Source organism: Euprymna scolopes, chromosome 36, assembly GCF_053919585.1.
Source record: "Euprymna scolopes isolate OS-2025 chromosome 36, ASM5391958v1, whole genome shotgun sequence".
Taxonomy (NCBI): domain Eukaryota; kingdom Metazoa; phylum Mollusca; class Cephalopoda; order Sepiida; family Sepiolidae; genus Euprymna; species Euprymna scolopes.
Window position 1 is genome coordinate 15,126,753 of NC_136517.1, and position 13,640 is coordinate 15,140,392.

The 13,640-nt window shown below is 33.8% G+C and overlaps 1 protein-coding gene across 1 annotated transcript in view; it reads right to left on the bottom strand.

Annotated features, from left to right (window-relative positions):
* Positions 1 to 13,640, bottom strand: part of LOC145260357 (transforming growth factor-beta receptor-associated protein 1-like) — a 90,221-nt gene that overhangs the window by 12,880 nt on the left and 63,701 nt on the right. Inside the window, exons 15-19 of the mRNA XM_080118289.1 lie at positions 13,163 to 13,235; positions 9,991 to 10,128; positions 7,694 to 7,794; positions 6,343 to 6,454; positions 2,974 to 3,128 (exon numbers count right to left, since the gene is read on the bottom strand). Coding sequence (XP_079974415.1) covers positions 2,974 to 3,128; positions 6,343 to 6,454; positions 7,694 to 7,794; positions 9,991 to 10,128; positions 13,163 to 13,235 — 579 coding nt within the window. The remainder of the gene's footprint in view (positions 1 to 2,973; positions 3,129 to 6,342; positions 6,455 to 7,693; positions 7,795 to 9,990; positions 10,129 to 13,162; positions 13,236 to 13,640) is intronic.

A 13,640-nucleotide genomic window follows, 5' to 3' on the forward strand; every position in this document is an offset into this window, starting at 1 on the left:
TTGTAATGCAAATGATACTGATTGAGATACAATGGTCAAGACAACTGGCTCTGTATGATGAACACTTTACCTATAGCAAGTAATTGCAACCTACTATAGTTACTATACTGCAAACAAAATCATGGTGGAATGGTCCGAAGGGGACTGGTGAGCCATGATCATCGATGTCTATGAAAAACTGATACATGAGCAAGTTTTAAATTTGTCTGTATTCATTTTTGTCAATTGTTTAATTTTGTATTTTCCACTATTAAATATCACAGAATTCGGGGAAACTTCCCTTTGATCTAAATTCCGCTAAAATATAAATGCTAAGATTGCTGGCTTGTGAGCATATTATCAGCAGTAGCTGGGAAAAAAAAGCACACATGCAAATTAGGAAGTGTGTACAAGCTTGCAAGAGGAGCAAAAGGAAAAAAAAAAAGGACACCACGTGGTCGGGAGAAGAAAGAGTGTTGTCGAAAAAGATGGACATACAAGAAATGGCTGTCTACAGCCGGCATGTAGTGGAGCAGAAGAGAGAGACTTTTAAACTGGTGTAATAAACGAGGTGTGTTAAGCAAGAAAGAAAAGTCGAGTTTTTTTGTTTGTTCCTTTTCAATAGTGCTGGACGGCATCGGGATCCGAGAGAGGTTTGAACTGTAATGAACATGGTTCAAGATTGCAGGTGTTTGTAACATATTTCAAATATACATACGGGGCATTGATATGATCCATAGCCCTTGAGCCCCTGGAGGGGCATAGGCCATCTACAACTTTTGTAGATGTTTTTGTAGCAAGGAGTTCTTTTTACAGGGTTAGGGTGCTGGCCCCACGCCCAACCTTCCCAGAAGGTACATACAGCGCCTAGCCTTCCCAAATGGTCACCCATCTGGTACTGGCCAGGCTCAATATTGCTAACTTTGGTGATCTGACGAGAACCGGTGTGTCAACGTGATTGTGCCGTACGCATTGATATGAAGCGGCATATTATTTGTGGTGCTCGGCTTATTTTTTTCATATGAACAACTTAATTTTCTATGATTATGTCTTGTTCTGGAGAAAAAAATTTGTTTCTAGCTGATTTTTTTTTTTTTAAATTGTACATTCAAGGACTTGGTTGGCCTTTTGGTTAGAAATAAAGTGCAAATACAACACTTCACTTTTTTCTGCTTTTGGTTTTTGGGGAGCTGAGTTTTCCACCCACATTAAATCCCAACTTTTTTTATTTTTTTTATTTTAATTGGGAGTCACTACTTATAAAGGCCCGAAGGCTACTTGAGGATAAGGGTTAATGGATGTAAGGTGGTAGTGTAGCAATCATTAATGGTATAAATTAGATAAAATTTGATTATTTATGAAAACAGCTTAACAAGAACTTGTTTATATTGGATTTGAAGGCTGCTATGTTGTAGCCAACCGGAAAGCAGGACAATGTTCCACAGGCAGGTGGTTCTGGGAAAAAAGCTTTGTTCACGGAATCTGCGTTTAGATTTAGGCACCAATAGATTTCTGATTTCTGCCCATCAACGACTACTCTTATGAACTTGTCAGAGAGAAAGGATTTAATAATTGAGAGGACATTTCCAGTTATTCCATAGCTGGCGATCTTGTGAAGTAGACCTTTATGTCATACTCTATCAAAAGCCTTTGATATGTCAAGAGCTATTGTTCTGAAACTTGATCCCTTTAGGAATCATTTTGTCCTATATAAATTTAATTTTTTTAATGTATTGTGATTGTAATATCATTGGCTGAGATAAATGAGTGTGTGGTTAACAAAGAATCTGATTGGCTGACTAGCAAACCCAGTACCACAGGAATATACAAAAACATGAAGTAACATTGATTCCATGCAATAGCCTGACAAATCCTCACAAGGATGAAATGTGGAAAATCAGTGTAGCTTGATTGCCATATATATTTATATATGTAATAAAAAAGTCTGTTTAAAACACTGTTGATATGGAATGCAAAATTCAAAATAATGGTTTTAAAGATCAAAAACAAGTGCAGAATTTTTAAATTTTGAATTTTGCATTTCATATCAACAGACTTTAAACGGTAGACATTTTTATTACTTAAATACACGCTAGACTGGCGTTTCTACTGGATTGGACATTTGAACTCCACACTTCGACAACATCTGAAGTGAAGGAAAACGTGCCAAGCTCTACCACCGCCATCATGATACGTAAAAAGAAAAGAAAATAAAGATTTAAAAAAACTTGTTTTTCCTGATGGAAATTCTGTTATGAATTGAAATATCGAATTTAATTTTAATAAATAAATTTGTTTATTTATTGAAAAAAATTCTGGGATGCACTGTATATATATATATATATATATATATATATATATATAAATAAAAAAAATGTATATAAGAATTAACACATAATTAATATTTAATTATAAACCCCCCTCTTATTATATACACTCCTACTATTTTAAATTCCAACGTCCTCTCCTTTCCACTCCCCCTTCTTTTCTAACTCCCCTTCATCTACGATTTTTCCATTCTTATTTGATATTATAACTTAGTCCATCTATGAATTATGACGATGCTAGTTGGATTTTCCCTCTTCTTTTTGGGGATCTTCCTCTAGCTGAAACAATATGTAAACTCATTCTGGACTCACAGTAATAAATTTCCCATATATACTGCTCTGGCTACACATTGAGCACTCTAGTCTGGTTTTTTCACCATTGGTAAATAAATAAATATATATATATATATATATATATATATATATATATAGGCAGCAAATCATTATTAATACATGTCTGATTAAAGACAATGAAATTTTCTTGTTTTGTTATTTTCTTAATCATTGTCTCAACTCTGCAAGCTAGTTTTCAGGTTTTCTGGTGCGAATTTCTGAAATAACATTATCATCAGAACGCTGGTGACAGATGTATAGCTAACAGATCAAATATTTTTACATCAGAGAATAAAAAATATACAAATAAAAATAATAATAAAAGCAAACTCACTCATATGTAGGATCGAGGTATACACTTAAAAGAACATGGAATAACTTTCGTTTGTAGGCACTGTCTTTTGCGTTCACCAAACAATACGTTTCAGCGGCGGAATAATCTTTAAGCTTGTGTACAAGAATCCGCAGCGCTTTATCATGTTCTTCAAGCTGAAAAGATAAAATCATCAGAATTATGCAGATTTCTTAGCTGATTTTAGACAACTCTGATGTGCTGTGTCTAAAAATTACATCTTTTCCGACCATGATCACATATTTGGAAAAAGTTTTTCGCCCCAAACAAAGCATATTATCGCTTGAAAAATATGGGATCGTGTTTAACAGGGGACTGTAGAAGAGTTGAACAGAGAGATGTTTCTTCATATTACATTCAAACTTCTGCAAGTTGGTACAGTCAGGGAAGCAGGAAACAAGGAGGGAATTCCAAAATCTTGCTGTCCAAAACGAAAACTCTATTAGAGTAGAAGGCTTTTCTCACCTGGAACCATAGAGATTCATATAAATTAATATAAATAACACTCATCTTAATGTATGAATTCCAATTAACATAATATATATACCATTCGGTGCAGGCCCGACCATGAAGAATCAGATAATAAATAAACGTGGATTTATAAAAATCCAACCTTGATCGCCCTTCAGGGCCCATGACACAGTTGATAGAGACGTTGAATCTCTATGGTTCCAGGTGAGAATTGTCTGAAGATAGTGGTTTCAATCCTACCCAAAGCCGGTCAGAGGCTTGCTTGACCAAAACGTGATGGGACGACAACAACTACGGATGGCAGTAATTGCTGAGAATGCAATTAAGAGATTTGGTGTTCCTATCCGTCGCGGTTACCACCTGACGAAGGCCAGAGGAATAGCTGGCTGAAACATTGTGAAACAACAACTAATAAAGATGAGAATAATAGTCTGCAATAAATAAATTAATATAAATAATACTCATCTCAATAATGAATTCCAATTAAAATAATATAAATAACACTCAAGATGAGAACAATAGTTCGACCAATACAAGCAATATAGAAGACCATTAATCAATAAATTGTGTTAGAAAACAATGTTGGCTCTTAAAAATCTATTTCGGAGGGAAAATACTGACAAAAATCAACTGTTAATGTCACAAAAATCAACTATTACTGTCACAAAAATCAACTGGCAATGTCACAAAAATCAACTGTTAATGTCACAAAAATCAAATCAATTTAGTCAAAAGATACCAAATTAAAAAAAAAAGTATCAATTTATCAAAGAAACATGATCTGATTGAGAGATTCAGCAAAATTATACAATTCATCATTTTCCTCACATTGTATTTATTTATTTAGTTGGTTTATTTTACCAGCATATCAACCCTTTTGTGTTATTTAATGTTGAGGAAATTGTTTTGTTTTGTTTATTTACCGTTTGTTATTCTCCATATATTGTTGGTACTGAAACTTAAGTAGAAATAATGCTTTTTGATGGACACTAGTTATATATTGTTTTTTTAAAAAAATTTTTTTTTCAACTATATTTTGTTGTTTGACTTAATTTCTTTTAGAAATTCTAAGGAGGTTTTTGAAATCAACTTTGTTAAAAAGTCTTTCAGATGGTTTTCTTGATAGTATTTTATTTGTGTTTGATTGAAATATATGCAGCCGGTTAAGATATGTTTCACTATGTAGGGTTCCTGACATGGGGCACAGTTTGGTGTTTTGTCGCCTTTTAGTAGATACGAATGGGTGGCAGTGGTATTTTCTATTTGGAGTTTTACTGTTCTTACTTCTTTTCTTGTCATTTTCATTTCATTGAAAACGTGTTCTTCAACATGTTTTGTTAGTGCATGTGAAGGGCGAAAGCTTGACCAGAGGAAAAGAGAGCTGCAAATACCTCTGGCTAGTCAGACCATCCAAGAGATATTCCCTTTGTTTGAAAAAAAAATAAAAGCAAGTGTCTCATTTGAGGGAAATGTCTCGCTAGGATCATCTTGGTTAGAGAAATAATGTCCAGAGACGAGTTGGATTTTATCTTCAGTGAATGTTAATCAAGCAAAAATTCAATGCTGCCAGTCTGTCATTCACCTATGTAGATGGGTACCATTTATAAACTCAACAAAAATTACAGTACTTCTGCAGTTTAAAGCCCGTTTTTCCAGGAGTCTCACTTGGCAACGCTAGGCAACGCCCGGCAAATGACAGAAACCGCTGGATTATTGGATTATACTGAGTGAGCAAAAAGAGATGTGATCAAGCAGACGGTAAAAATTGGAAGAAAAAAAAAGGAAGAAAAGGAAAGAGTTGAAAAGGAAAAGAAAAGAAAGAGCAGAGTATCATTGTGCTTCTTCAAGCAACAAGTCTTGTGAAAATGAAGGAAAATGAATAATTCCAGTATAAACACCTCCAACCTCCTCATGTTAAAAACGGCTTTCAGAATAAACACCCCAACCTCAAAAGCCGTTCTTAACATGGGGAGGTTGGAGTTATTTATTCCATGAGCCATTCTTAACATGGAGAGGTTGGGGGTATTTATACTATGCTGGGACAGGTAGTAAAAAAAATACCAAAATAACTTTCCATACACAAACAGAACAAAAAATATTTTTTCACTAATTCAAAGAAGCAAAACTTTTATTACCCCCATCCCAAAAAAAAAGAAGAAAAAAAACAGTTGCCACGAAAAAACAAATAAAACAGTAAAATTTATGAAATTATTACAGTAGGTAGTTTGTTTTATTTTCTTTCTTTTTCGTTCATTTTTTTTATTGACTTCCATTTGCTTGGTATAATCCGGTGATTTCCATCATCTGCCGGGCGTTGCCGAGTAAGACTCACAGAAAAACGGGCTTTAAACTGCAGAAGTACCAAAATAATAAAAGTCTATTATATGTTTATAAGCTGGACTTTTGGTTTTGCTTGGTGTTAGGATTTTTCATTGTAATGCTGACTTGACAGACAGCTTTCGTTGGGAACAATGTACAAGACGATCACGGCAGGTGAATTTACATCAATGCATTGTTACATCATGATATTCTTCATCATTCAACTGTAAATCCATCAATCTCGTTAACCCTTATCCTTGAGTTGCTTCTAGTCTTGATAAGTGGTGACTCATTAGTAAAAACCAAACAGATGGCCGACTGTGAAATCCTTAAAATACTAATAAATTGTTAATTAATAACCATAAAATGTTAAAAAAATGCGAGGTCTCTCTCTAGGAGTGAAAAATTTACTTTCACTATTGACTAATGTTTGTGCAAAATTTTTTTTTTTAAATTCAAGGAATGGTTATTGAGAAAAGTGCGAACAAACGAATGGACGAACCAGAATTTGATTATCTTTTTTCGGAGAGATGAGAAACAGGTGATTGGGAAGTTGCATACCTTGCCATAAAGAATCGCGCATTCAGCGTGCATGTCCGTCTCTCTGGCTTTCCCCAAGATAAGCTGGACACGATACAAATTGGATATCTGGAGCATGTGTCGCAATTTAGATCTGGAAATATGGAAAAAAACAGATACTCGTTTTCATTGGTGATCTTTTTAACAAACACATTTCAGGTGAAAACATTATTACATCTATGCTATGATATATGTTACTGTATTAGTAGATATTAAAAGAATGATCCAGTCGAAAAATATTTACAAGTAAAAATAGAATTTATTGAATTATCAAACTTTAGCATTTAATGTGGAAGAGTTGTGCAACCAATTCAGTATGAAAACAAATGAGATAACCCTAAAGTTAAATTGACTTAAGGGTTTACCATCTTTAAACACAATATCTGGGGAGATAATTTTTTTGTTAAAAATACATCCAGCATATAATCTATTGGACCATTGTTTCGTAATTTTTTGGATTTACACTAATTTTGCCATGACACATAAGTATGTAATAATGTTTTCACCTGAAATGCGTTGGTTTAAAGGATCACCAATGTAAACAAACACATGTAACTAGATAGGTCGTTGAACATCTGGGAACATGAACCACCACCGGCAACACCAAATGGAAAAGTGACAGTGTTCTACGGCAAAGACATACAGGCAGGTAGATACATAAAAGACAAGGCCATCAAGCCAGATATAGTAATATGGAACAAGCCCGAAACGACTGCACTCATTATCGATGTCACAGTTCCAAATGACTTTGGTCTTAATAGAGCAGAACGGGAAAAGATAACAAAATATCAGGACCTTAAAATGATCTAAAAGCAACATGGTCTCTGAAAGAAATAAACATCATACCAGTTGTGACAGGAGCAACTAGCTTAATAAAAAAGAACTTTAAAAAAATACTTAGAAGCAATCCCTGGAAAACCAAGCTGTAAGGAAATACAGATAGCATAAAGGGAACAGTGTCTATTCTTAAAAGAGCCCTCGGATATAAATTTAAATTATAATAGAATCAAGTGTTAGCCCCAGGAAGGAGCCCCTTGATCTCTTCAAACTAACAAAAGTAAAATAAAAATAAAAAAATACTTAAATTAGAAATAAGTTTATTTGCACGTTAATAGCAAATAGATTAAAAGTAACAATTTTTGTAATGCCTTTTGGTGATATTCAATTTAATACTTTATCAATATCAGATTGTAATGTGTCTGTCGATATCAAATTGCAACATCTTTCAATTATCATAACATTTTGCCAATAAAACATTTAATCTTATGTCCATAACTAACTTTTTTTGCTGCATATAATCAATGTTTCATTGATGCAAATCAAAATGTCTTACCGAGCCAAGTCCAGAGTTTCTTGGGGCGTATTCTCAGCTTTTTTAAGTTGTAAGACATTGTCCATATACAAAACAGCTAAATGGGTGTGGTATTTTTCCCGCTGAAATAAAAAATAAATGTCACATTGAATATTTAGATTTTTTTTCCAGTTCTTATTTAGAATTTGACTTAATTTAAAAAACAAAAATACAAACAAATTTTTATAATGTATGTACCCATCATGGAATGAAAATGTCATATTTCAAAAATCACAAACTGATCAAGTATTTTTATTAATAAAGAAAATCAAATTTTATGATGAGGAATGTGTTAAAATTCAAGAGCGATAACTCAATTCAACTACTGGAATTTTGTTTGTGTACCAAATAATTAAAACTTTTTAAATCACTAAAAATTGTAAATTTTGATTTTCTTAGTTAAAAAGACCCTATTTGATCAATTTACATGGTTTTTGGAATGTGATAACTTCATTCCGTGACGGGTATGTAGATTAAAGGTTTTTCTGTAGTTTTTTTTTAATTTAATTTAAATTCTAAATAAGTACCTTATTTCAAAGTCTTGATCATATGAATCTATTAAACAGGTTGAGTGGAATCGATCATTTTAAATAAAAAATATTTTCCAACCTCATAACATTGTCGGTTATTTCATTATTTTTAAACAAATCATTCTGTTCATATTACTTGTATTGATCAAAATATTCTCATCTTGAGTGTTATTTGTGCAATGTTTCATCCATCCTCAGGCGTGTTGTTCTTGTTGTTGTTTGTTTGGAAAATAACAGAGAAAAGTTACAGGCTCTGTCGATATTTTATGGTTAGTGTTTTGTATTTGTGAAAAATTACTTGACAATCTTTATTAGAGTTGCCTCCCCTTTGTCAACCATTTTTTTTCACAAATACGAAACAATAACCATAAAATACAGGGCAACTCAAAGAATACTAAAATATCTACAGAACCAGTAACTCTTCTCTTTTCCAAACAACAACCAACATGCCTGAGGATGGTCGAAGGACAATCAGACCGAAACTTTTCACAAATAACACTGAAGATGAGAACAATAGTCTGATCAATACAAGTAATATAAACAATTCAGAACTTTAAAATCAATCTGTATCTGTTCTGAATTTTTAGATAAGAATTGATCATTCATATTATTTGGATTCTTTGGATTACTGTTCTCATCTTGAATGTTTTCGTCATTATAACCTCTGATTTTCTTCAGGTGTATCTTGTTGAACTCGGGGAATTTACACGATTAAAGTACTCTGCAATAATCAGTACTAAGTGATACTTTTCTGGAGGTTTAAGGTTCAATCAATCAATACAATTGCAAATCATATAAGACTTCTACCTAGTAATGGTTTTATGGGTGCTTGTTGTGTATTTTTCAAGTTTTAGCTGGATATATTTTTTAGTTGGTTAGTTGTTTTTGTTTTATGGTATATCAACCCTTTTCAGGTTATTTAATGCCAAATCCAGAGATTTTGAAAAATAAAATTTAATAGAATATATTTGTTTTTTTCAAGTCGGTTTCCATTTAACCCATTGAGACCCTAACAGATAGTACCACTCCAGCTCAGTCGACCTGGGAGCAATGGCAGTTAAAGGGTGGGATCCACACTCCCTAAAGCCCGCAAGCTACGGACTCATCATCGGATATAGTTTAAGGTCATATCCAGGACCTTTAGCTGGATATAAAAACATTTGACCATCATATATTACTATATATTAATAGCTGTACCCATGTCATGTTGACCGGAAGTTTTTTTACTTGGATTTTTATTTCACACTTAAAAAAAAAAATATTAAATTGCATGGTACTTATCCAGTTTATGACCCAATCTCTGGCAACTTCGCATTCCAACAGGTTACATAAACAGCCAGAAGATGCTAAAGCAAAGACTATCAGACGATTAATTCAAAATTAAGTCCCCCCCTCACTTCCACATATTAAGAATGACTTTTTATTTAGAAAACCATTCTTAATATGGGGAAAGGCAGAGATTTCACATTGATATCACGTGATGAAAGTCATTTTTGGCTTCAACAATTTTTCCTGATTTAATGAATTTCAAACTTATCATCTGACAGCTGATTGGATAAGCGCTTTGTCATCTTCTAAATGCTCATGTAACCTTTGAACAGGTTACATGAACATTTAGAAGATGACAAAGGGTGAGGAAAAAGTTGACAAATTTTTTTTTTTTTTTTTTAAATGGAATCGTTGCGAACCCCAGAAACATTTGCCATCAAGAATATTTATTGGATGTTTCAATAATAAGAAAAAAATCACCTCCAATTTTTTCTGGAAAACAAGGAACTCCAGATATTCCACCACAGCCCGTGGGAAACGGTACAGGAAGTCAATGATTGTGTCAGGTGTGAGAGAAGTGCCAGAGGTTGGCTCAGATGATGGACGATTGGTGAACACCTGAGGACAGAAACAACACTTGTGTGATAATTGTATTCTTTACACACAAAATAAAAAATAAGACATTTTTTATAATTAAAATGTAAAAACATTTCAGTAAAAATAAAACAATTTTTTTGTTTGTTTTCATGTTATTATATCAGCCACACAGTTGATATGCCAGCAAACTCTGCAGTTACTCCCTTCTTAAGAGAAATCTTTCTTTTGGTTTCAAACAAAGACGTCGCATCTTTAGAATTGGCATCACCCATCAGCCCCACTGAATCTTGCCCTTAAATACAACCATGTTTTTTTTTAAACAAATGTTTTTGTCAAAAAATTAAGGCAAACATAACTTTAATAAATGAAATTAATGCTTTTTTTTTTTGAGGAGGGGTCAATGCTTATCAAGGCCAAAAAGCCACTTGAAGATAAGGTTTAATGAATGTCTGGTAGATTGTGAGAACACAGTGGAACTTGGGTAGGATTTAATTATATAAGAGGACAGCTCAACAAGGACTTATTTATATTAAACTTGAATACGACCATGTTATAATCAGCTGAGAAGCAACCAAACGGTATTGTGTTTCACAGACAGATAGTTCTAGGAAAGAAACTTTGTGAAATTTTTGTTTAGTTTTAGCCACTGATAGAGAGTAAGAGAAATTGACAGTCTTGGGAAATTAAATACTACATCCACCAAAATTGAAAAGAGTTGTAGTGTGTTTGTAGGTCAGTCCTTACAATCTTCATAGGTTAGTCCTTATACAATGTTATACAATGGTCTAATGAAAATAGAAACAGTGGCAACATTAAAGAGGATTTTGCGCAATTCAAGAGAAAAAGTATTAAAAAGGAAGTTTATATTCAGTTCTATCAAGTCGTTATGCTCTGGCACATAATCAAATTTCTACTGGTCAGTCAGAGGTTTTCCCTCAGCCCCGAAGTCAACAAAGTCTAAGCCATTGTTAAATTGTTTTTTTCCCCTGTTAGTTCACTCTCCCAGGCTTTGCCTCCTGTTTTCCGGGTGGAGTAAGTTTATTGCTTGTTGCCTGAGAATGCCGACAGGCTGCCCAAGCAATTTCTAATATGCTTTAATGATACTGCATTGACTTTCTCCACCTTTTGACCTCATGTCATCTCTTTCTATCATTGGAAGTGAATAATAAAATTCTACTGGTGGTGGCCTCAAATACAGGATGTTGTATGTTGAAATGATTTTGTTTGGCTGATGCTGTGCATCCAGGTCTTTTTCTGGTACAGCATTTAGTTGACAATGTTTAAGACAATGATATGAAAACAAAAAAGATACAAAGAAAGAAAGATTTAAAGAATGGGGTTTCTGTATATGAAATATGTGACAAAAAATTCAAATGTACTTAAATTTTTCCACAGCGCATCCAGATTTTAACATATCATAGGAATTCAAGGATAAAGTTCATATGCTATGGTAATTCTATGGTGACAGTTTTCAATAACGTTCTTTTTGAGATGATGGGTTTTCTAGTTAAGTTTTGTCAATGACTAACCCTTCTAACCCTGCATGATTGATATATCAGCACAAGCAACATAACTAAAAAGATGACACGGACGATATTTCGGCCTACTAATAATACGTTAGCATATAATTTTGCTAATCGCCTGTTGTCTTTTTGGCTAGTTATTGCTTAATTGGGTTATGGCCCAAAGAGTCAAATTCTCTATTGTCTTCTTGTCAATGTCATATTGTTGGATATTGTGGCTTAGGGCCCCCGAGGCATGCAATAATGAGGTTTCACATAAAAAGAGAACTCCCGGGAAACGGCAGACAGTTACAGCAAGTGAATAATAAAAGATGACCTAATTATTGATCTCTGACACAAAGGCATCTGATACAAAAGCAAATAACAATAAACAATGAAATGTGAACTTAATAATAAAAAAAAAGAGTTGAACAAAAACTCAGTGACTGCTGAGAAAGTGACATGTGTTGACCGCATTTTGCCTGTTGTCCCACCACTTAATTCTCTCTCTCTCTTCCATTCCATGTTACACATCCATCTGTCAAATAAAAGCGACTGTTTTTATAACCAAAGAATTTGTCATTTATTTGGATAAACACAGCAGTACTTAATGTATGCGATTTGGTGTTATTAAAAATATAGCTAAAAGGAAAAACAGAGAGGTATCAAATCCACCCAGAAACTTATGATGATCCATTTTTTTGACAGTATGGGCATGATCTACATAGAATGGATTCCCACTGGACAGACAGTCAACAAGGAATACTATGTTGAGGTTTTAAGGGAGTTCAGAAAGAGATTCCATCGGAAGACGCCAGTACTCTTCAAATTGGGTCAATGGCATTTCACCACGACAATGCACCAGTTCACAACTCCATCCTTGTTACAGACTATTTGATTAAGAGGGGCATCATGACAGTTCCTCACCCTCCCTATACATACTCAATATCCAACAACATAATTTTCTACTAGTTGAGTTTTATTCATCGGTGGATTTTGTTCTGCTGTCACATCTACTGAGGCATATTAAAATATATTGGATACATAAAAATCTTCTTTCCTTTCTCTTCTCTGCAGTAGGAGGGAAGGGGTGTTATATATCTGAGCATCTATGTCACATATAATTTGTTTTTTTTTTTTAGTTTTTTTTTGTTACTACTCTTTCATTCCAAACAAGGCATATTGCCATTTCGAACATACAGGATCATGCCTAATAGGGGACGTAAATACCCTCGATTAATCTTACAAGCAGCAAATCCCATCCCTTCACTGTAATCCCTAGATGCTGGAAAGCCTTCAACTCTAGTTTCTTCCCTCGGATTGCTAGACTTTGGAATTCTCTCCTTGTTAGCTACTTCCCTGAATGTACTAACATGAAGAAATTTTAGTGTAATGTGAACAAACATCTCACTGCTCAACTCCCTATGTAGTGCTCCTGTAGATATGGTTCTAAATAGTAGGCCCTTTTGTCCAAGTGGCATCGTGCCTTGTTTGAGGGTGAAAAACACTGGTTCTGATTACTATTATTTAATTTGTCATTTCAACATTCTTACCTTAACTCCTTTTTCTTGATCAATCTCCAAGACGCATTCAACATATTTCCATACAACGCCATGGTCAGGTAAACTGTAAAAAAAAAAAAATTGTTAATCAGTTATGTATTAATTTATCCATCTATTACTATATAAAAAGAACGGTGTGTGAGTTCGTTGCCTATGCGCTTGAAAATGGCTAGACCGATTTTTATGAAATTTCATACGAAAGTGCTTTATGTGCCTGGCAGTGTTCTTAGATAGATTTTCTATTGGAATGTCTCCGATAAGTATTGATAATTGATAATTTAAATAATCAAATGAAAGAAGGAACAGGCGATTTTGACCAAAGTTAACACCTTACACAGCCTAACATCGCAAGTGCATTTGAGATTTTTATTGCAACACAAGCCCAAAAGGACAAACATATAAAATCAACAGTTGGTTCTTTGATATGACAGGGGCTTGTTTAAAATGAATGTTTCTGTTTAGAGCACAA